Genomic DNA, 25,173 nt, shown 5'->3' on the forward strand with positions numbered 1-25,173 from the left:
AATTCCCTGCATTTGGGATTCCAACAGCCTGTGGCAGGCAGAAATCAGCTTCCTTACCTTCATGATGTTCACCAGGTCAGTTTGATAGTAGCGATCCTGGTGGGCATTGGCAGCTGCTAAAGTGAGGAGATAATCATTCCTGGCGTGAATAGCCTTGGAATTGCACTCTGATCGTCGGGCTTTTAACTGCAACAAGTGGAAACACAGCTCACAAAGGGAATCTCAACGACCAAGCATTCAGCAGTAGCAAATTAATTGTGTGTATATTGTGTTAATACAGTGAAAACTTTAGGGCATTTCTAGCTTTTAAGTCTTCCTAATGATGAGGGGATTTCTGATGGATTTTTCTCTCCTGCAATCAGAATTTCAGGTGTGGTCGTCAAAGAACAGTTTTAACTCTAATTAGATAAATAATTCATTGCGTATATTCCATATATAATTCTATACTCTGCCCAGAGAATGCTCTTAGCTCATCCTTTGTCCCACCAATTTCCCTTCCAAGCTGTCCCTCACCTCTACATTCCAGACAATTTGGGGCATTCGCCTCATGAGATGAGCAGCAAAATCCAAGTTTTATACTCACCTTCACACTTGCCTTCTGCAAGCTTATTCTTGACTGAAAAAGACTAAGTTTGGACCTGGAACAAAAATGAGCAGAAGAAATTGAATGATTGCCTTACATCATTTCTACAAAAGTATTTTTTTGCTGTCTGAAGAGTGGCGGTTTAAAAAATAAATAAGAAAACAAACTCAAGTCAATAGCTACTTTAATCTGAATAAGACTGCAGGATAAATCTGCTCCAAAACCCCCAAGCTCAAATTTTTGGCTGTTTTTGTTTGTTTATGTATGATTGTTTACTTTCTTCAGGTGTTATAGGAAATTTGATTAAAGTTCTTTTCGTCATCCCTCAGAAAAACAGAAAAGATCTCTGAGGAAACCATCATTTCATTCCCTGAGAGCAATTCTGAATAACTTCTAAAAATAAAAATTAAAGGAAAAAAAAGCAAAAGGGGTGTGGTGAACTCCCACAAGACAGGCCAGACTCCAAACCCAAAACATATGTTACTGGTTTTCCTGGAAGGAAGGAAATCACCCTCTTTAGGATGTCAAGGAACAGAAAAAAGCTAAAGCCTCCAAAATTTATCTCAAAAAATGAAAAAGCAATGTCCTGCTGCCTTTCCTTCTCTAAATGGACTGATCCAAAATTTGAGATGTATGGACAGAAAAGGAAGTCAGGAGGCTTTAATATCAAAAAAGTGCCAGTTCCATAGAAAATGCCAAATTAAAGCTGTTACTTGAACTTCCTTTCTAAACAAACCAACACAAACAAGTTCGAATTTCCTCTCAGGTTGCTTGAAATAGCTACAAAAATATATGGGAGCAAAATGCAAAGACAACCTGGCAGAATCTCATTGAAAGCCAAATATCAAGTGCAAAACCTAATAGAAATGTGCTTTTCGGGGCTGCAATTATTCCTGCATATGCCATTAGAAAAACATACTTGGCCTCAATATCAGCTTTCTCCCGCACCGCCTGAGCCATCTGTTCAGTCTCAAAATATTTCTTTTTGCCTTTAGCTAAATCTTTGACTGTCTCCTGTAGTTCAGCTTGGATCCTTGTCAGCTGGTCCACACACTGAAAAAAAGCATTCAGGGAAGAAAATATTACTTCTTTTTTGCATCCAAATAATATTATCATCATCGTTTTGCTGCTTTTTATGGTATTTTATAGGGAAGGATGCAGGCTTCAAGTCACTCCTAGTCAATTATTCATGCAGGTCTTTTAAAACTGATCAGAACACAAAACCTCTCTTCCTTTCTTTCTGCTGCTGTTTAAAGTGTTATGATAACCCACAAATTAAACAGAAAAGTTCTGAAAGCTTTGGATGCAGTAACTAGTTGAAGCTATCAGAATACAACCGGGAAAATCCAAAGGCAATCTACTGGAAATGATACCAAAAAATGATTAATCTTTTCCTTCTTTAAAATTTAAAATATGAGGCAAAAGCTGCCACACAAAACACAATACAACAGGAAGAAAAATCATTATATTCAGCAATTCTTCAGACACCCTGCCAGCTTAAGAAAAACCCCAACAAAGTGGGAAAGAATGTGTGCTCAGCAGGATCTAGGTAAGAAAACCAATGTGAATCATCAGTGTCTAGAATTAAAACTCTCTTTAGAAGAGATTACTAAAGATTTTCTTTTACCAAACTGGATTAAGCATGCAGGAGATTGATAGTCCACTGGATTTCTATTTCATTACAGACATCACAGGCTGGATGTGGTCAGTGAAGGCTCCAGCAGCACCCAGGGGTCAGTTCAAACCTTTGAGTCCTTCAAATGTCACTCAAAAGTCCAAGCTCTTTTCATATCATCATCACCCCCCTGGCTGCCCTCATTCCAGGTGCTGAACACCCCTGCAAAACACCTCAGCTCCTTCATTACACTAATTATTAATGCATAATTAATGTAACCTCCTTTGGGAGCAGTGCAGGACTGACGGGGTGCTGGGATCCAACAACCTAACATTGACTTCCCCCTGTTCCAGTGCTAAAAAATAACACCCAGCCACCTGGAAAAAACAAACTGGCAGCCAACAGGAACTGCTGGTCTTCTCTCCACACAATCCTGCTCTCCCTGAAGCTGTCAAATTGCTACAAAAAATTCCCACTAAAGGCACTGTTTGATGTGTGCAGACCAATAAAGCAATGGCTCCAGAGGGTGCACTCCTTATAGGCTGGTTTGGGGAGTGGTGGAAGGCAGACCTCTGTGTGCATCAGTGAAAAATGAAAGGTAAAATAATCTGTATGTAAAGGATGGCTGACAAAGAGCTAAAAGCCAGTGAAAAGAACCAGGGTTTTGCAACATCAGTGGGGATTTTGATCCCTAAAATCTCCTGCCACCATCAAAAAATTAAAATATCAAATAACCCCAGTTGTTAAAAAGATCATTTGAGAAGAGTTAAATAATCTTGGTTTGCATCCCTGTAGAATAAAAAAATTATCATTAGACTGGATGCCACTTTAGATGGGTATTCCCATGTAACCTTACAAGTATTTTGCTGACTGAATTTTAATTTTGATAAGCTTTTGTCTGAATGGAGGTCAGAACAATTATTTCTCTATCCATTATTTATCTGTTTGGGAATTCACAGGGAAGGGTGAGAGGCTGCACTGTGTAAAACAATAAACTGGTTGTGTAGGAAAATTAATCCTGCCAAGTGGATGATAATTCCATGTTGTAGGAAAAGCATATCACTGTTAGAATACTCTGAACCAGAATACTGGCCTGATAATTGTAATAACTTGTTCTGCTGATTCAGAAGTGCAGGAATAAAGGAACTTCTATGACTTTTAAGAATGTAAAGATCCCACTTCTGCTGCTGACTCATGAACACTGAATTATCACCACTTGCAGAAGAATAAAGTACAATTATTTACCAGTAAGAATGCCATACAATTGCCACAGCGTTGTTTTGAAAGCTTCACATGAAAATAAAATTCCACAGGACAATAAAACAGCATTAATAAAGTTAATTTTTCCCTCATAAAACAGAAATTGCACATGTTTCTAGGAGTAGAATAATTTGTTCAGATACTGAGAGCTCACATTACAGGAACATCTATTTAAATTTGTAACCAAGTATTTTACAAAAAACTCTAGAACACAGAACTAGGTACGTTCTGGGTCTTTGTTGTCACTTTGTAACAAGGACAGATAAAATGTCTGTTGTTTGGGTTTTTTTTCTTTTTTAATTAATAGGACATCTTCCACTGTTCCAGGCTGCTCCAAACCCCATCCAGCCTGGCCTTGGACACTTCCAGGGATGGAACAGCCACAGCTGCTCTGGGCACCCTGTGCCAGGCCCTGCCCACCCTCATAAATGATTTTCAAATGCAACAAGCAATTAAATTAATATCCAGCTCACTGGAACTACACTATTTTCTCTGCAGGGACAACTACAGATAATTAAAGAGATAATTAAAGCAGCTTTTGGAGCACTTACTTGTGATAGTGTTCCAGGAGGTGGCTGGACAGTCTCCACTCTCCACCCTGGAGATTGCTCAAGCCATTCCTCCATGTTTCAGAGGAGTCTTTTCTTAAAATTTGAACTTCTTCTAAGAAAAACCACTTGCAATTGTCACAGCAAACCCAATGCAATGCAATTTCTACAGCACAGTGTGAGATTTGCTGAGATACATTTGACCAACTGATATAATATTTTTAGGAGATTCATTTCCAAGCAGTTACAATTTGAGATAACAGCTCAGAATTTTGATCTCTCTCCAACAAGCTGCATAAGATGAAGAGTACTATAAGATGAATCTTACATCTGTAAGATGAAGAGTACTTACTTATTTTAGAAGTGCCACAATAAAAGATTTCAAAAAGCATCTTTTTCCTCAATAAAAATGACAATAGTTTAGAGGATTTTTTAAAGCACAAGTACCTTCTTCAGCTGCTGCTCCTTAAAGCACCGGACACTCCTGGCTGGTTCAGAAATTAAGTTTTTATAGTTCTCACAGATGTTGAGTCGGGACTGGGCCACCTGCATGGTGCCTTCTAAGAGTGATTTCCAAACTGAGTACATGCTCCTGAAATAATGAAACACAGAGAGGGTGTGGGAAGGAAGAAAGGGAGGTCAGGTGTTCCACTAAAAATGTGGATTTATAGAATCTCCCAAACTGGAAGGATCTTCCACAAGAATCAGAGTCCAGCTCCTGGGCTGGTTTATGTGACAGCAGCACACATTTTTCCAAGAACTGCTTTTAAAACTATTAAAGCACAATCCTTTAGGCTGAACCAGCAAATATCTCCACTTTTAACAAAACCTTTAATGGAAGTTATACCAAAAATAAAGATTTTCCCACCTGTTCCTCTCTTGTGATTCAATTTGCTACCAAACATTTTGGATTCAGCACTTGGGGATGGGTAGGGAGGGGTTTGGAGAAGATCTCTGGCACTGTGGGATCTCACAGGTATTATGGGAGTGTTTTATGTACACTTGAGACTGATAATTCAGTTTATTTCTTTCTAAACACACAAGCAACGTGAGGGTGCTGAAAGTCCCAAACACAAATCTGTCAATTTCTTCCTGCTTGAAATAAACCTTGTGGAAATACAAAGAAGACATTAAAACAAAACATCTGAACGCTTATTACAAATATTTAAGAGGTGCTGCTGTTCAAAGGCTTTCAGCAACTGAGTTATTTCTGGTTTCATGTTTTATCCACCTTTCATGTTAATGAAATAAAGTTTTGTAAACAACCGTCTCCTGCTTTGCATCCTCCCTGCTGTCAGATGTGATTTTCACAAAGAACAGCCTCATAAAATGAGATCTCTTCCTCTCTTTTCCTGTGAAACAATCCACACACTTATCCCTCTAGCCTTAAAGTTATCTACAAAAATCTATATTCAGATACAGGCATTAATACCCAAACAGATGCAAATTACAGTTGTGGTCCTGTCAAGCTGTTTTGTTTCTCCCATCTTCCTAAATATTCAAGTCATAAACATCTATTTAAGACTAATCTCAGGAAAACAAAGCTTCTCTTTTAACTGGCAATGCTCTACTACAAAGGAAAAAGAAAAATTAGCTACAGAAAAGCAGTGATTCATTGTTAAGTAAAATAATGACACAAATTGAAATGATAAATACAGTAATTTTGAGATATCCAACTGGTAAATTACCTATAATCACTTCGTTCCTCAGCTCTTATTCCAAGCCAGTCCTTCTTTAAGTATTGGCTAGCCAGCTTCTGAATGCTCTGTTAAAAAAGGGGGAAAAATAGTTTAAAAAAAAAAAAGGTAATTAAAATACCATTTCTGCTCTTACATCAGACAAATGAAAACCCAAAGAAGCAATCTCCAGCTCAGCAAATGTACAAATTCCCACACTCAGAGCTGGGAATGTTGGAAGGGAAAGGGCTGAACTTGTGCCAGCTGTGAGGACCCCAATTTGTATTTCTCTGGATCAGGACAGGGGGGCTCCCAGAATCCAGGAAACATCTGGATCATCACTTATGAGCCCCCCCTGACATGCCCAGCTCAGATCATCCAAGGCTGCAGGAGCTCTGCTGCTCCCAGGAGGAGCCCATTACCCGGAGCATTACACCAGACAAGAGATTGACAAATGTAGCTCATCTTTAATTATTAATGTTAATTGCACCCTTCAGTCCCTGAGTTTCTTTTTGCACGGCCTCAGGAAATCAATAACAACATTTTCATACTCAAGGTCAGAAAGCAGCAAGGTTTCATTTATAACCACACAGGGTAGGGGAGCTGCTCCACACCGACCCCTCCTCTGGCTGCAGACCCCTCCATTTTCCTCAATATATCCATATATATTCAATTTTCCTCAATATACCCATACATATCCCATTTTCCTCAATATATATGCCAATTTCCTCAATATATCAGTATATATCCCAATCTTCTCAATATATCAATATACATCCCATTTTCCTCAATCTATCAATATATATCCTATTTTCCTCAATATATTAATTTATATTCCATTTTCCTCAGTATAGCAACATAGGTCCCTTTTTCCTGCATATATCAATATATATCCCATCTTCCTCAATATATCCATATATATCCCATTTTCTTTAATATATATCCAATTTCCTCAATATATCAATATATATCACATTTCCTCAATATATCCATATATATCCCATTTTCCTCAATATATCAGTACATATCCCATTTTGGGGACATGGGTTAGTGGCTGGACAACAGCTGGACTCGAAGACCTTGAGGATCCTTTACAACCCAAACCATCACCACAAAAACACCTCCACCTTTTGCATGTTAGTCTACACAAGAAAGAAGTGGAGATCTGGGTGAAAATTCCCTCTCCAGCTAAGAATCAATGCCCCAGGAGTATTTTGGAAAAGCATTCCTGAGGAAGAGCCTGGGGTGAGACATCTTTGCCCAGTGTCATTTATTTACACTTTCCATATCATGTTTAAGATGCAATAACCTTTGAATTACTCCTAGAAAAAAATATCAGGAGTAGCTCAAACAGCACAAGATTTTATTAATGTCTTACAGCCCACACAGTGGTTGAAATTTATTACCAAGCTATGATTTGATCAATGTGTTCACATAGAAAAATTAAATGTTGCTAACAGATCACTAGTAGCAAAGTCGTGCTCCCTCATGTTTTTTAAAAAAATGTGAATTCCATTAGGTAGCTGTTAAAAAATCCCAGATAAAAGGAAAAACAGCATTTCCTTTAACCCTGGCAGAGCGATTTGTGATGGGATTTGGAGCTTTATGAGATGCCTCCACCTGGTGCTAATTCCATGTTTCCACCATTTATTCTTCAGACTCCACTACGAGATCTGCCTCAAGATGCTGAACACACATTCCCCAACAGGAAAAAAAGCTCACTGGCAGCTGAGGACAAGCTCTGCCAAAATTAAGATGCAAAAAAAGTCACAAGAGGGATAAATAAAGCTATTTTTGCCCAGAGAAATCCTATCACTGATGTCAGCAAATAAACCATAAACCCAGCGGGATTAACCATTTTTTCCCAAACTGAACAAGCTTAGCAACAGAACCACTCAAAAAAGTGAAGAGAATAGGGAGGATAAAAGAATCATGGAATATCCTGAGCTGGAAGGGACCCAAGGATCACAAAATCAACTCCTGGCCCTGCACAGTCCAGCAATCCCACCCTGACAGCATTGTCCAAACACTCCTGGAGCTCTGGCATCCAGGAAAAAATCAGCACAATTTCAAACACACTCAGATTTGTATTTCCCAGGGCTGCAGCTCCTACTTGATGCTCCCTAGCACCAGACCTCCCCTCAAGTCTACTTATTGACATTTTCTAATAAAGCCATTTGTGGCAGATATTGGGAAGGAAAAAAAAAAATACTTGCTATAATACTTACAAAAGGGATCACCACTAGAAAAGAGGGAGATGACTCAAATTAAAAGATCATTGTTAGAAGACTTTTTAAGAGTCATATTAACAATACTTTCCAAAGCAGTTGTAAGGTTTTTATCTGTAATAATAATGGAGAGGTGCTGGCGACAGCAGGTACCCAAAAAACCTATAATTGATAGCAGAAAGCATGACAGACACAGCTGATGTAAAACTGAGTTTTGGGACTATCAGGCAGCCAAATTCAGTACTGCTTTTCATTTAGTTGGTTTCAGTATCTTGCATCATTTTGATCCCTTCTCTTTATCACAGCAGCTTTCTGACATGATTATTTCTTTTTTGCATTATTTTGTTTGCTAAGTCCTCTTCTGGCAGGCAAACACTCCACAACAGAGAGGCTTCAGTATCTCTCTTTACTTTGCTTCTTCTCTGGAAAAAGCAAGGGTACTCCCAATTAAACTGACTTCATGGGAAATGTGGAAGCCACTTTTACTAATCAACAGCTGCAAATTAACACTCTCCATTAGCAGCTAGAAAAAGTCACAGTTTTATTATGTATTAATTCTTATTATCAGACCCATCCATTGCTTATGTGCAAAAGAGCTTTGCTTTATTTTACTTTTAAATGCGAAAAAAGTGTTGAGAATGTTGCACTTTGTCATTATTGTGAGTACAGGCACTGTGGAAATTCTGTTTTATTTCAGTACTGCTGGTTCTTCCAAAATAAATTTGACAGCTACACCAAGACTCTCCTGCCACTGTAAAAACAGCCTTTTGATTGATATCAGATATTTTCAAACCCATATTTTTAGAGAACAAAGACTGTATGGGCCATTCACTGATGATCCTTGTGGGTCCCTTCCAGCTCAGAATATTCTGTGTAATTAATGAAGCAATCTATGAGGACTGGCTGAGGATGAAGGGGAATTGTCACACACAGAGACTCAGAGACTCCTCCTCCAAAAAAAAAACGAAAAAAAAAGAAAAAAAAAAAAAAAAAACCAAAAAAAAACCAAAAAAACCACAAAACCCACACAGCCAAAATGCAAAATGTCTAGATTTTGAAGCATTGAAGAATGCTCCTACTACACAAATGAAGAAATTAGGTGTACCCAAACCAAGAAATTTCAAGCACTTCCCCAGTGCCCTCAGCTTTTTTTCTCAAACCAGTGAGATTTGACCCAACTTCAGCGAGCTCAGGGAGCCTGACTCACTCAAACACAGCTACCTGGGGCCAAAACTTCAGGAGGGAGCTTTAGCAATCACACAGATGTTTGCCTCACAAGCTTCAAGAGTAACCTGGAAGAGATTTTACACCCTTCCCAATCTCTTGGAAATGTTTGGACAGGGAGAAGGGAGCAGAAAATGCAATACAGCCTGTGAGGTGAGAACTCTGGTTCTTGAATCCAGCAGAACCATTCAGTGTCAGTACTAAAGTCTGGGATAGTGGTTATTTCAAGTGACATTTTATTTACCAGAGCTAGATTAAATATTTTAATGAGAATGAAGGGACACAGGCAGGGATTCCAGGCAGGATGTGACGTGGCTCCACTGGCATCACAAGCTCTGTCAGACACAATTCCTGTGCTGGGAGCTCACAGAGGGTTTTAGGCAGCAGTCCTATGGCCAAATGAAAATGAAAACAATCCCTGCAACAGGCAGCACATGGACTTCTCTAGTGCATCCTGGCACTTCCCAAAAGGTGCCCTGACTGCTGATCTGCACTGCCTTTAACATGGTTAAATGAGAGATAAAAGAGGTTCCCCTGTGCCTGCAGCATCAATTGCGAAATTCCCTGGAAACACTAGGAAAGGCTGGTTATTTAAGGTGAACCTACACCCCTAACCATGCTGCTTCTCTTTCCTCAAGATGGGATTTTCCTTCCACTATCAGATGACTCCAAAACAATATAGAGTTTCATTCATTCATTTATTCATTCACAATTTTGTTCCAAGCAGCTTCATTTCTCTTTTTATTTTCAGATACTTGAAGCATGACAAGAAAGCAAAGAAAAACAAAGTGGGAAGCTAAAAAATTCATGTACAGCAGTTAAGTATCACCTCAGGCACTCCTGCAATCAGGTTTAGCAAAGGAAACGTCAAAGCTCTTCTCATTCACTTTGTTCATTTGTTAAAACTGCTGCTTTATTTGCAGCATCTTAATTCTCTCCAAAACAACCTGAATTCGATATAATTTAACTTTTCCTCTCCCAGCCCTTCTTTAAAAAAAAAAAGGCACTAAGTTGGTCCTTTTTTTTCAAAGGTTTCACAGTTTTCAAAGACAACACTCACAGGGCTAAGACAGGAAATGATCAGAGGATAAATCCACTGCAGCCAAGCTGACTAGACCTAAAGCCAATTCAGATTCATTCATCAAAATACCCTCTAACCTATTATATTCTTGACCTTTCATCAGGCCAGGATCCATAGCTAATCTAGGGATTCATATTCTGTATTACTTGGCACAAAACCAGTGTTGGAAGTTTCTTTCTCTGGCTTATTAAGAGTCTCCCTTATTATGAATACCCTGACAGATTTTAAGTAATAGAATCATACTTCACTAAGCTTCCAACTGCTTTTTCTCTGAATTCTCCTGCCTTTGGCTTCCAAATTTTAGGATTTTAGGCATCAAGAAAAATTAATTGTAATCTCCATGATGTGGCATCACGGCCATAACTTAATCACAGATATTTCCAATTCTGAGCAGATTACAAACCAGAATAAATCCAGTTACACCAACCTAGGCCAGTATTCATGTAGAGAAATTATTTTCACTTCCTAAATTACATATTTTAAATTGCTACACTAAGGATATGTTGCTATTTGGAAACATTCCAGGTTATTTTGAAGGCCTTTTGCTAAATGACTCCTTTAAAAATGACTGTGATGATGTTCTTATTGCACCATCCAGGATTTATCCAGTGAGAGTATTTCAGGCAGCCTGAAGTTTAGGGACTCTCTTCTCACCATTTTTAGCTCTACAACCCCTGAGAAAGTACAATAATCCAAGCAAATAAAAATCCCCCAGCTTTCCAGCCACCCAGTGAGGAAATCTGAGTAAAATTCCCCCATCTTAAAGTGTGAAAGTTGGATAACGGCTGAAGATTGATTTTATTCTTCAAAATACAAGGAGCTCCTGTTTAAACCATCTAAAATTATTCCTTCTTATGCTTGAAATAACTAGATTCTCCTAGATCGTGAAGCTGTTCTACATAAACTCAGAGTTCTTTTTCAGTGCTGGCTTTCTTTAAGTCCCAATGAAACTGTTAGAAAACCTCAGGAAGGGGCAGAGCCTCAGGTTGTATTACAAGGTATCAGGAGGTTTCCACCACATCGATCTCCCTGGAGCCAAAGGCACATTAGCAGCTCTGGAGAAGAAGTCAGTTTGCCTTTTGGTTCAGAAGTCTGTGCTTCTGAGCAAATCCCATTCCTAATAGATAAACCAAAGTCCTGGATCACATTTCGGATGGGGAACCACTGCTTTACACTACTCCTTATAAACCAGATTTCTTTTCCTCCCTACTGCACTAGACTATGTCATTTTTGGCTGAGTTAATTTTTAACTTTTAGGAAACTTTTAACAACTTTGGACCTTGCTCCTTAGACAGATCTAAAGCTTAAAAATAGGAAAATTCATGAGGTTCCACAAGGCCAAGTGCAAGGCTGTGCAGAGGGGTCAAGGCAATGACAGGACACAGGGAATGCCTTCCCAGTGACAGAGAGCAGGGACAGATGGGATTTTGGGAAGGAATTCCTGACTGGGAGGGTGGGCAGGCCCTGGCACAGGGTGCCCAGAGCAGCTGTGGCTGCCCCTGGATCCCTGGAAGAGTCCAAGGCCAGGCTGGACAGCCTGGGATCGTAGGAGGTGTCCCTGCCCATGGCAGGGGTTGGGATGAGGTGATTTTTAAGATCCTTTCCTGAAATTAACACTGAAGAGTGAAGTCATGGCAAACAACCTCTTTTCCTCCATGTCTGATGCAGGTCTGATTGCCAGCATTAATTCAAAGCAAAGTTTCTCAGGACACAAATACAAAATGCCACCCAAATCCCCCAGAGATGGCACAGCAGCATTTCTGCCATTCCCTCCAAAGAGGAACCACCTTGGGGACACCAATGCCACATCCTTCCTCTGTCTCACACCTCAGCTGAAGCAGGACATGGGGGACACGTCTGTCTGCTCCTCACCACCGTTTTCTGCTGCTTTCAGGGATACCAGCCAGAAGCATCCCTTTAATTTGAGTCTGAAGAAACTTCTGGGGGGTTTTAACCAGCACTGCTGTCAGGTACAGGGGTTCTTCTTCTCTGTTTGAGCTGCTAAGAATAGCACTTTCAACAAGCACCAAACTGAGTCTAAGGACTCCTGGAATGCTGATTTTTCCTTTCCCCTCACCCAAATGGAAGCTCTGTGTTGCTGGACATAAAGACAGACAACACGATCATGATGTGGAGCCTTGGGAAAAGGAAAGCCCCAGTTAGGACTAAAAAAAAAGGGTAGTTCTCAAATTCTCACCTTCCCCATAATTACCTCCATGAGTTCTGTTTTGCTGAGTGAGACCAAAACCAGATACTTCCCAGTTTTGTAACATGTGAGGTGCACAGCAATAATTTCCAAATTTCTTGTAATTCAGATCTTGGGTGGCTGATGAAGGATGGCAAAAACCTCACCTTCCACAGTATTTTTTGGCTGGAGAACACTGTGCAGCCGCTGCTCTACTAAACAGAAGGATCAGGATGGGATCTCCTAAGCCAAGCCTGAGCTATGGATTAAAAATCCCTATTAACCAGTTCACTTGCCTCAGGGAACCAGTTGAAAACTTTTCAACTAGCTCAAAAAGCAGGGAAGCACTAGAAGAGCTACAAAGGGACAATCAGAGTAAACCAGGAATGCTGAGTGACCTCTCTGTATTGTTTCAAAGAGCTACAAAATATGTATTTAAGACCAGTAAGTCATGGCTGCAGCATTGTGGTTCTCTCATCCTCACTGTAGGACTTGGCACTGACCATAACAACAAACCATAATTAGTAAACTACAGGCGTGTCAGGGTTTTATTTTTTAATAATGCCATTTAGGAGGGTTCAATTTTTAAATATTTGCTATTTTGAGAGAAACCTTTCTGAATTTGTTTCATTCTCCAAAGTGCTGTCACTGAAGCTGCTCTGTGTTATTCCCTGGAAGTGTCTCCAGCAGGTCAGCATTTCCTATTCTGTGGGAACTTCTTAATTAAAGGTTCACATGATTACAAAGCACGGACACAGCTCCTGCTCTATGGAGCACAAAGCTGATTTTTCTCCCACCCTAAAACAGCTGGCAAATAACTCTGAAATCAGTTGTACTTCATATAATATTTATTGATCACTTTGTAACAGTGGAAGTGTTACTGCTGTGAAGTTTATCCTGTTTAAACTGTGAAGTTTTAAAATTAATTTTGAATTTGGTAATTAGCTTTTGAGCTTGGTCTATCTTCAGAATATGGAACCTGCAATTAAGTCAGATTTTGGCATAAATTTAATTGTGTACATCATAATATGAGGTAAAAATGAAAAATCTGCCTGAAAATGCAATGCCATATTTTTAAGGAGTTCAGTACGTTTCATCTGTCTGGCAAAGTTTACATGAACAAATTTTGCTCTGAAAGCATCACCACTATTCAGAATTCACTACTTAATAATTAAATAATTTTTTAAATTCATATTTCTTGTACATTCTGTTCAACACTAACCCCTAAAGGTCCACTTCAAGCCTTGCTGAAATCAACCCCTCTAATAGAAGATGATAATAAAAATTGTGCACAGCAGTCAGTTCCTACAGCTTCATAAACTTATGCAGTTTGAGACTAATTAGCAAAGCCCTTTTTCATCAAATATTTCAGGGAAGACATAGTGGCATGGAAAAGAAATTCTGGGATGCTGCAGCCACACATTCCAAGCGTCACTGGTCCCACCACAGCCCCACAATGTCCTTGATGCCAGTGAGTTTTAAGGTCCCTTCCAACCCAACCCATTCTGTGATTTCATGAGGAAAGGTTTGCCAGTGCTCACCTAGTTATGCTCAGATCAGCAAAATAATTAAATGCAGCACAAACTCTACAGCAGTCAGGGAATTTAACCCCTCACCTGTCACTCTGGGTTTGTTCTGAACCCCTAAATCTGCACTAAAAGTACAGTTACAAATGTCAAGGGTAGAAGACAAAGAGACCTAAATTTCTGAAAAAGAAATGAAGATGATTCACCTTGGCTGGATAACTCTTCCAGCTGCACAAACAACCCAAGAGCTCCCTGGAAATCAGGGAGACAAGTGTGCACGCTTCCATCCGCCAAGGAATTTTGGCACCACCATCCAGTTATGGAAAACAAAGGTTTGGACTTCCTACATGAAACAGCTGGATTGATCAGGCAGCCTGAGGAGGAGCAGAGTAAGAACAAAGTTGTACCTAACAACATTTTCAGCATTCTACGTCAGCAGACACCAAAGCCACATTATTCTTCTGGCTAGTAAACTTTGAGACTTGATGCAGGAAAAGGGACTGGAGAACTCATCATTTCAAGTGGAGAAAAAGAAGAAGAAATACTTTATTTATTCCTGGGTGAGGGGAATTCCATGTAAGTGTTTTTTAGGAAGAATACCCATTCATAGAAGAGCATAAAAAATGGTGGGATCGTGTCCTGCAGGGAAATACAGAAGTGGTAACCTCAAAAAATTTCAGGAGAAACTTGAAGCCATTTCCTCTTGTCCTGTCCCTGTTTCCCCCTGGCTGTCCCCTCCTGTCAGGAGCTGTGCAGAGCCACAAGGTCCCCCCTGATCCCCCTTTTCTCCAGGCTGAGCCCCTTTCCAGCTCCCTCAGCCTCTCCTGGGGCTCCATTCCCTTCCCAGCTCCATTCCCTTCCCTGTACACCCTCCAGACCCTCCATGTCCTTCTTGTCCTGAGGGGTCCAAAAGTGCCCCAGGACTGGAGGTGCCTCAGCAGTGCCAGCACAGGGAACAGAATTTTGTTTGGATTCTGTTGGGTTTGTTTTGGTTTTTGGTTTTTTTTGGAAAGAAGTAATTAAAACAAATCCATTTTAGAGCTTTGAAAACCCTAAAACTCTTAGAGGGTTTTTTTCCCATAGGAAAAAGTAAACAGTGCCCACAGTAGCAGGGAAGCCACAGGAAGGTTACCATGAGAAGATCCCAGGTGGATGTGGCACATCAGAACCACCATTAATAATTAAACTGGGTCTAGAGAAGATCACTGATATCAACATTCCCAGGCAAGGGAGCTCCAAAGCTCACATCCAGCTTCCCACAGGCAGCAGTGATGCCCAGGGATCACAGCCTTTATAATTCCCTTAATTTACCACAGAAAATCTCCCACCTTTCCAAGACTCCACATTAACCCTGAAGTAATAACTTAACAACAAAATTACCAAGTGCACAGCACATTCCTTAACACCTCATTTATCCTATAGGACACAGGATGTGACATCCTCATTCCTTTAGCTGAACCTTTGAAGTATTGCCTTATATTTCCAGGGATTTGCCATGGTTTTGTTTTGTCCTTTATAAATCAAACAGTAGCAGAGACTGAAAGGAAAATTTAAGGCTACAGAATAAAGTTATGCAAACAATACAAAATTTTAAGTAACATTTTAGCTATCTTAAAGTGTCTTTAATAGCATTTTATAGAGTAAATTTACTGTTTTACAGTATGGTAGTACTTTAAATCAAGGATATTATTTTTTAGAAAAAAAAAATCTCTGTTTTCAACAGGACAGAAAAGCTGGCAGCAATAATGCAAAGATGTTAAAGGTTGTGTTCATGTTCAAACATCTGTAGAAAAAAAGAAACCCTTCCACAACTCAGGATACAGGTGCCAAAGCACTCACTAAGGGGAAAAACAGTCTATTAGAAAGCAATTTTTCTCTGAAGTCAGAAAACAAGCCAACCCTACAAGAGCTGCCAAGAACATCAGAGTCCAACTCAGTTTGACTTTGTTCACATGAAAAAAAAAAAAAAGAAAGAAAAAGAAATTCCTTCCTGCTCAGTTAAGAAAGAATTTAACAGGAACAGTTCAGAAAAACAAAAAATCATCACGTCAATAGAAAGCACAGACAGAGAAGGAAAGCTTGTCTTAGGGAGCTTAAAAAACGCATTAATTCAGGCTCAATGTTTGCTAAGCACAGGTCCATCCAGAGGAAGGTTTTTTGTAGAGGTTTATACATTATTTCCCACGTGCAGCTCCTGGAATTGGTGTTATCAGACAAACAGAACGAGGCAGAAAAGGCAGTGCCGGGGGAAAGGAACCATCTGCTCTGCACCGCGCCGACACAATGGGGAAGGGCTGCAGTTTGGCAGCTCGGCACTGGGAAGCATATGGCACATTTCCTCTCAACTGGGCATTTTCTGCCTTCCCCCACCTCGTGTCACAACCCTCCCAGCCCGTGTGGGGTTTGTTGGAAGCTTTGTGGTGCTGCAAACGAAGGCGTGGAGCTGCGCAGGGGTGTTCTGAAGGAGGGTGCCATCTCCTCATATTGGTGCCTTGGCTATTTTTCTGCTTTCTGAATGGATTGTGGGCTAATTTCTCACCACAGATATGAAATGTCCTCCTATTCTGGTTTCAAAATTGGAAAATTCCCAAACTGCTTCCAGGGCAGGTCCCAAAAAAAGGAAGGAAAAGAAAAGAAGGAAGACTGAAGTCCTAATCTTAGTCCTAAACAAAGATTATCTGGACCAATTTGCTTGGGTTCTTATCCTTACAAAAGCAAAGGCTCAAATCCTAGCAAACTAAGATTATTTGGATCAAATTTCCTTGGATTCTTTATCTTAAAACAGCAAAGGCAATATTTGTTTATGTATTTACTGATATTTACAAGAGAAGCTCTTGAGCCACAAGTTGACTCATATATTAATAAAATAAACCAGAGAAGCCTGAAATTCCAAGTCTATGCTGGTAACAAATATATTTTAACATAAAATTAGCCAAGAACAGGGCTGAAATGAGTTCCTTGGAAACAGGTTTGCATTTCACACACAAGCGTTCAGAGACAACAACTCAGGTGGTTCTGTCCAGCTTGTTTAGAACAACGTTTTGCTACAATGATAAATGGAAGCTCTCAATTACAGTTCCACATCAGCAAATTAAATGAGATAAATGCAGACTGCAGCAGATTTTTCTGCTCTGGTTTCTGGGAGCACCAGTGCCCTGGGTATGGTCAGCAGTCTGTAACATCAGGCCAGGCAGAAGGACAGAGACCAAAACCTCCCAAAATCAAATACGGCAACAACAACTCAAGTTTGAGGCAAAAAATGACATGCAAAGGTTAACATAATGCAAATGAAGTGAGCCCATGAGGGAATGAGACCATGTCAATCCCCACCACACTGATCTCAGCACATCAGCACCTTAATTTAATCCCAGATTACACAGCAGTTACATGAAGCTGCACTATTCACCCTGCAGTACTTTGAGCATAAGGTATTCAAAGTCAAGCCCTGGTGAGTACTGAGAATTCTTATTTTGTATCAAGCAGCAGCTTCCACTTTGCAGAGATCAGTAGATATTATTTTTAATCCTTGGATCTAAAAAAATACAAGGGGGAAAAACATCCACAACTTCCATGGATAAGTATCAGCAACTACAAGGTTATTCCAACAGGAATAGCCCTTCACAAGAAAGCCACAAATTATTCCTATTAAAAATGAAGCAGATGAGCTGGAGGGAAGGGGAAAACTGCAGATTCCAGTCCTTAAAATAGAAATAGTATTATCCAAAGGGTTCTGTTAAGCACACTCACAGGGTGAGCAGGGAGAAATAAAGCGGGAAGGCTGAAAGTTTTTAGGAGAAAGCAATGACATTTAACACTCATATTGTAAGAGATGCTGTGTAATGAAGTTCCCCCAAAGTGAAGAGCCCTTGGAAGAACAGATGAGTTTGATGGCAAAAAGGGAACACACAGAATAATGTAGAGAAAAATGAATCCACACTGCAATTCAGGAAACCATTCCACTCTTCAGACTTGAATTCAAAGCAATATAAAGCAAATATAGGTCTAAACCCTGGATAATATCCTTAGAACAGTGGGAATAAACAAAAAAAAACCCCAGCTATTACATCTGGTCATCCAAAATATCTCCCAGTGACTGTATGTATATATTTATTATATTTAAGTATATATTAATATATATATTTATATAACTGAAGCAGCTGCACACTGACAGGAGGTGAAATAGTCACATCCAAGAATATCAGCAACATATTTAAACAAATATTTTCTTCTCCAGACAAATGCTTGACAGACTATCATTAGAAATCTCTCCTAACTTTTTAATTTTATAACATTTCTAGAAGAGCCAGTGGAGTCAGTTCCTACAGACAGTGTTTTGCACTTTATTTCTGGTTCTTGGCCTTTGGACACCTCCAGGCAAGTGGAGCCCCTCATTCTCTTGCATCTGAAAACCCAGGTGGGCTTTTCTTCTTTTGATATACCAAAGATTGGATTTCATTAAGTGCTTAATCACTAGTTGTTTCACTGGAAGGTGTCTATATAATTCCTAAGTCACTCATATAAACACCAAGAATACTGAAATTACACCAAGATCACGGAAGTCTAGTAGAGATGCAATTGCTTTCCTCACTTCCCCAGCATTACATTTTCCCTAGGAAATATTATATTTATTTTAAATATAATATTTATTATTTAAGGTGAAAGAACACTAAAGAGTCACCAAGCCACAAGCAAATTCAACAAAAAAGGAGTTTAAGAACAAGATTTGCAAAAAAATCCTGTTGTTCGCATTCTGCTTCCTGAAGGTTTTTCTCTATTCACAACACACTGAAGCTCTAAGAGAGCTGAGCAAACTCTTATATTTAGGTAGCAAGACAAAGCATTAATTAATAGATGACAAAGTCATCTGGTTCTGGATTCTCTGCCACTCTTCAAAGGAAAATCATTTCTAAACTCAATCTCGGCCTCATGGAGAGCCCTGAAAGGTTAAACAAAACCCTCTTCAGTCAAAACGCTTACAACCCTTAAGACAGCAAGCTATAAATTATTAAGTAGCTTGTCTAATTGCTTCATGATGGCATCCAAAGATTCCAGTCCCCCCTACCCCCATCCCAAGACACAATTCCAGCTGGATGCACTTTCAACACAGACCATTATTCACCAGAGTCCGCTCTAATGTTAAAATGAGGTACCAGAGGTCAGGTTCCTAATCAGAAAACAAAGAGTGAGATTCCCATACCCACATAACATCCTAAATCTTGGAGCTCCATCAGCAAGCTGACAACTGGAAAACCTAGGAAACCTCATCAATAAGTAATGGCAAAAGGAATCAGATTGCACTCGACAGCCTGACTTTAAATCCTCCAAATTCAGTCATATCTGGAGAACTGCTCCTGTAAACACTGTGCTGATCCATGGCTGTAAATCTGAAAGTTGGGCTATGAATTAGGCAACTTCCAGGTCTTCACTCAGTGGGTGAGAGCATAAAATGTGAAATCAATTCCCAGTTATTACAGGAGAGATAAGCAAAGCAGGAAAAAGATCAGCAAAAGATTAAAAAAATATGTCCAGTTATCAACATGCCCCCATTTTCCAATTCACTGGTTTGTTGGGTTTGAAAACACCACATTTCAGGTAGAGAAAACACACCTTTAATGGCTCAGGGTTTACAAACCATAGCAGGGGTAGCAAATCAAACAAAACAGTTTTTTAACCCGGTTATAGTAACAGCACTCATATTTTTATCAAATACATATACAAATCATCCATTCACACAAAATTAAAAGGGATCTGCAAATTTTAACTGCTGAAGCAGGAAGACTCGGCTTTAAACTTCTTAATTTACAGACTTTCAATATTTATTCCTTGCTGCCTATAAGGACATTTTATTTTATTGCAGCAAAACACAACTGCCTGATTTTAATGTTCTCCCTCAGCAAAGGATCTGTGGCAGATTCTTTGGCAGATATTCCAAGCTTGTTTTAAACCAACACTGCTGACTGACAGCTACACAAGGGACACATCAGCCTCTTCCTGAGCAGCTCCAGACCAAACTCCATAATAATTCCAGTAATATTCCAAAGCTGATACCACTGACACGTAAATCAATCACAGAAACCTACAATGTTCACCAGAAGCATTTCCAAGTGATTGCTAACTAAGGGAAATAAAAGAGCAGGAGGAACTCTGGACCCAATCCATGGGACACGTGCACCAGGAATGAGCCAGAAGCCAAACAAGGTAGGACAATGTCCATGGTGGATTTTCTTGTCTCAGGAATGGAACTGCAATTGCTCCCTGACAGAAACTCCCCTCCTCTTATCTGCTGCCACCAAACAGCAAAGCAGCAATGCCACAGCCACTGTGGAGCTGAGAAAGGGTTCAAAAGCACAGATAAAATAATAATAGTGTGCTGTGGGTCAATGGAGCTCTTACCTTTAACTGCTCTGGGAAAGAGAAATGCAGGGGAAGAAGAAACCCGTATCTTTCTGGGTCATAATTTAGTGGTGCTTACTTGGCCAAACTTTGGCCAGTTGGTTTTTACTATGGGCAATAGAAGATACAAACTTGAAAGTAAAATGGGCAATATGGAAATCTTGCTGTCCAGGTTAAGTTCCACATGTTATTTATGGCGAACAGAAAGTATGGAAGGGTTTGTTTTGATTTCTCATAACACAGCAATCGAAACTCAGTCGCAGGGCAAAGGTTGAGGTGCAATAAAATGTGGCACCCAGAGTTTGTCCTTCCCACACCTTAGCTGGCAAAAGCCCCAAACCTGCACATAGGAACACACTGTCTCTTTTTTTTCCCTTCAGAAGCAGAAATTAGAATTAGTTTTTTATGATTTCAGTCACAGGAGTCCAAGAGATCAAAGACTAACATTGAGACATGCAAAAGTCACATATGTAAACAGTGAACAAGCTTAATTCTTGTGCTGCAGCCCTGGCAGGGGTGGTGTCCTCAGCACCCTCCTCCTCTTCCTTCCCTGAGTGGCCAACTGTTTAATTAATTGTTTTACATAGGTGAAATGGACCATTAGGAAACATTAGACAACACTTAATTTATCATTTATACAAGAATGAATGTAAATCATTTTGAGGTTTGGGGTTGGTTTTTTTTTTTTCTTCCCACACCCCTAATTAATATTCATGAGGATAATTTCACAAAGGCAGTTATAAAACTATGTCAGAGGCAGCTTGAAAATATAGTTGTGCTAACAGAGGAAGAGGAAACTCCGTCCCCCTCCTCACCCCTGCGAGGGGGGATTTAAACCCAACACAAACATTTACTGAATGATGGGGTTTTATAATATTTTAATCGAGTTATTCATTACACAAAAATAACACTGTGGAAAACCAGATAACGTTATACAAAAGCTAAGTTCATTTGTTCTGGACAGGTGGCCAGTCTGCAACTCCGTGCCGGCATCCAAAGCCCGCCCACAATAGCACTAAAGACGATTATGCAAATGCTCCCCATTCCCTGCTATTTTCCCAGGAATGGGAGAAGGGCTCCATGTGGAAGAAGCAATTGTTTCCCAGTCATGTGGAAAACAAACCAAGAGAAAGAAGGGAGGGAATGTGAACGGAAGATAGCAACACATCCCCTGGCCGAGCTGGGAGATGCCTGGAATGATCCTAGCGGAGCGTGGATAGCAGGGGTCAGAGCCCGAGTTCAGAGCCCAGGAAATGTATTCTTCATCCTATTGGACATTTTCCTTGTGTTCTGCCACGGGACAAAGCAGCTGAGAGATGGCAGCTCTCCCTCAGCTGGAAGGCAGCGCTCCAGAAGGAGTACTGGCACAAGCAGGAACTTTGGGGAAGATGGGCAGGACATCATCTGCTTATCTGGGAGCCTGGATTCTCGCTGAGTTTACTCCAATTCTACATTTTGGTCACAGAATAAGTAAAATACTAATGTGGAATCTAAGACAATGAATTTGCTCCACTTCAGTCCTCCAGGATTATTAATTTTAACGTACTTTACTAAAATATGTAAAATTTATCCTTAAAAACTACTAGAATGTTTTTGTATTTCAAGCACAGCTCTTAAAAGCCCATGGCTTGAATCACCCATTTTTACCTGAAATGCTTTTCACCTCCCCCAAATATCAATTTTCCAGTAAGTACTCATGGAGATAGCCCAGCTCTTCTGCCGTCCCACTGAATCCCAGGATTCAGTAGGACACAAAAAAGACTGCAGGCAAATGACTGTGATCCAAGTAACCAGCAGCCTCCAACTTCATTAACTGTACGTTAGGCATGACTAATTATAATTCTAAGGGCAGGACTTTCCCTTCCCACAGAGCACCAGGTACTAAATGGATGCAGAGCAGCATTAATGGGTCAGAAGTTGTCACAGATGAACAACCTGTGCCATTAGCACTGACTTTTACACAGGTTGAGGATTCAGCTCTGCAGCTGAATTCTCTATTCTCACTATTATTGAAGAAATCTGGATCCCTGGAAGCGTCCAAGGCCAGGCTGGATGGGGCTTGGAGCAGCCTGGGACAGTGGAAGGTGCCCATGGCAGGGGGTGGAACAGGATGAGCTTCAAGGTCCCTTCCAACCCTTTCCAGCCTGTGACTGATTCTAAAGGAACCAGGTTTCTACAGCTGGTATCAGGAGACTAAAATAAGAAATAATCATCTGAGCCTTGCTCAAATAAAAATGAAATCAATTTTAGATCTTCACTTATTCCTCAAAAAAGGACATATTCATCTGATTTACAGTGGGCCTCAAAGTTGGTTGTGTAGAACTTATAGGAGCAATGTTAGGGATAATCCAGATTTAAAGACCAACACCTTCCTTTGCTTCACAGGTTTTCACTCTGTTCCAGCCCTGTAATTGGAGTCAGTAAAGATAAAAGTTTATACAGGAGCCAACTGCCTTGGGTTTTTTTTAATTTTACAAGCATAGTGTTTCAGAACTTATTTTTTATGCTCTTTTTTGCTTCACCTCAACATCCCCTAACTCTCGGAGCAAGTTTCCAAAGCCACATGCTTTGTTTTCCCAGTTGATGGATATTTGGCTTCATTTCCATCACCACCTCTTTTCCATTCAGATTCCAAGAACTTCACACTGAACTTCAATTCAAAAGAATTTCTTGGGCAGTTTCTGACATTGCTTTAAAGTGATTTAATCAAATCTTCCTTCTATCAGTGAGAGTGTTGCCACTTTTCCTCATTCAACAGAATTTAAAGATAAATTGTGGAGACTTGCTCATGTGTTCATCACATGTACACAGCCTTCATCATGTCTCCTGTCTGGCTGGAATTCCTCCAGGATTTTTCTGACACCCAGAATTCAGATTCTCCCTTTTTCTGCCAAGACACTGAGTGCTTTGCATTTCCAGTAATTCCACTGTTCTCTCTCCCTGTTTCCTGTATGAATCTCCTCTGGGATCAGCCAACGTATTGGCGTCTGGGCACTCCCTAAGTATTCCAAATATCTTTCACCCTCTGTGTTTATGTTCTCAATTATTATTTGTCTTTCAGCACTGACATCTTTGATTCCAGTGCTCCACTTCAGACTTCTCCTACCTTGCCATACGACCCAGTTTTTCCCCACACACTCTTTTGACCATTCTTATCCCAGCCAGGCATTTCTGTATTTCCATTTTCAACACCAACTGTCTGGTCCATCTCTTCAATCTCTTTTTTAATTTCCCCCCTTCAATTTCTAGCACTTCCCACCTCTATTTCTTTGTCTTGGCCTGGCAACACAAAACCTGAGCAGCCATTGCCATAATCTCATTTTTTATGCTGTTCCCCAGCTCTTCACCATTCACTTCTTCTTTCACCAGGGACGAAATTCCACCCCCCAGCTGCTTTGTTTTCTTTCCTGTATCTGGCTCTTTCCATCTGTGCTTATCGTAGATCTTCATCCCTGACACTTTTTTGGTTGCTCTCAGCTCTGCTGCTGCCAACACTCACTCGAGCTCTGGAGGTAACTCTGGGAGAGAGGAAGCCTTGGACAGCCCCAGGAACATTCCCTGATTTACTGCAAACTCCCTCAGGATTGCCAATCCTTGTTCACTGTCAGGTGCAATTCACTGAGCCTTCAGAGGACGGGGTTTATTCAGAGACTGAACTTTATACTTGTTCAGGAAAATAATCAGGAACTTCAGAATTAACTATTTTAGCAGGACTAACATAATATATATATTTCCTATTTTAATTAAAACATGCCTGCAGGGCATGCCATTGATTTTGGGATATGAGAACACCACTACCAGCTTAATATATGATGGTACATAATTGGATTTCACTAAAAGTTCTGCTCTTTCATTTACTCAATTTTAGAAACTAATTATTACTGGGCTTTTGTTCCAGGTATTCACAACATTGATGGAAGGACAAAAAGCATTTAGGATATAAATAGGAGGACAGAGACAATACTGTTCACTAAAGGGGGAACAAACCCAGTCTGCTTTAGTAGAGTCTTCTCCTCATGACATTTTCCTGTCCAAAATTCCCATAACCAGAAATCCCACCACCAAGATGCCACAATGCTGCTTTCACTTTCCCTTTCAGGACTGGGCTTCTCAACATCCCACAGGTACATCACTGGGTGCACACCCTGAAATTGTGGCTGCCCCATCCTTGGAATTGTTCCAGACCAGCATGGATGGGGCCTGGAGCCACCTGGGATAGTGGAAGGTGTCCCTGCCCATGACCTTTAAGGTCCCTTCCAATCCAAACAATTTCATGATTTTATGGTAACAAAGATGTTCCTCCCATTCCTCCTTTGCAACTCCCTGACAAGTGCAGGTGGTTAAATGACACCTGGTGATTTACACAGCCAGGGACATGTCCTGGCTCCAGCTCATGTTCACCAGCCCAGTCACACACAGACCCTTACAGGCACTCACATCAGCCTCAGCCTTTCCAAAAATTAATAGGCGCTTAAAAAAACAAGACAAGGAAGCAGTAATAAAAAATTATAACAAATTATATTTCAAAAGTCAGTTCCAAACTGTTGATTTTTCTTATTTACATCATTATTATACCTAAAAGAAAACACATTTTCTCCTTCTCTCACCAGAATAATATGATTAATTTAGCATATAATTAACAGACGTTTGTCAACTCCTTGTTTCACTGCAGGCCTCCAGCCCAATATTTTCTGTACAGCTACACAGATAGAGGCACTATTCATTATTCAAAAGTTTCTTTGCTGCAAACCAAAGATGTTCTGGTAAATAACAGTTTTGGACTCATTACAAGCTGAGCCATGTTTGAGCTTCCAATCATCACAGGTAACTCAGCTATTCATTCTTAAATAATTT

The 25,173-nt window shown here is 40.2% G+C and overlaps 1 protein-coding gene across 2 annotated transcripts in view; it reads right to left on the minus strand.

Annotated features, from left to right (window-relative positions):
• Positions 1-25,173, minus strand: part of FCHSD2 (FCH and double SH3 domains 2) — a 120,596-nt gene that overhangs the window by 53,948 nt on the left and 41,475 nt on the right. For both annotated transcript variants that reach the window (XM_036404254.1, XM_036404253.1), the window contains exons 4-8: positions 5,695-5,771; positions 4,454-4,598; positions 1,503-1,636; positions 584-638; positions 58-186 (exon numbers count right to left, since the gene is read on the minus strand). In XM_036404254.1, the coding sequence (XP_036260147.1) occupies positions 58-186; positions 584-638; positions 1,503-1,636; positions 4,454-4,598; positions 5,695-5,771 (540 nt within the window). The remainder of the gene's footprint in view (positions 1-57; positions 187-583; positions 639-1,502; positions 1,637-4,453; positions 4,599-5,694; positions 5,772-25,173) is intronic.

The sequence above is a fragment of the Molothrus ater genome, chromosome 2 (assembly GCF_012460135.2).
Source record: "Molothrus ater isolate BHLD 08-10-18 breed brown headed cowbird chromosome 2, BPBGC_Mater_1.1, whole genome shotgun sequence".
In the NCBI taxonomy this organism is placed as follows: Eukaryota; Metazoa; Chordata; class Aves; order Passeriformes; family Icteridae; genus Molothrus; species Molothrus ater.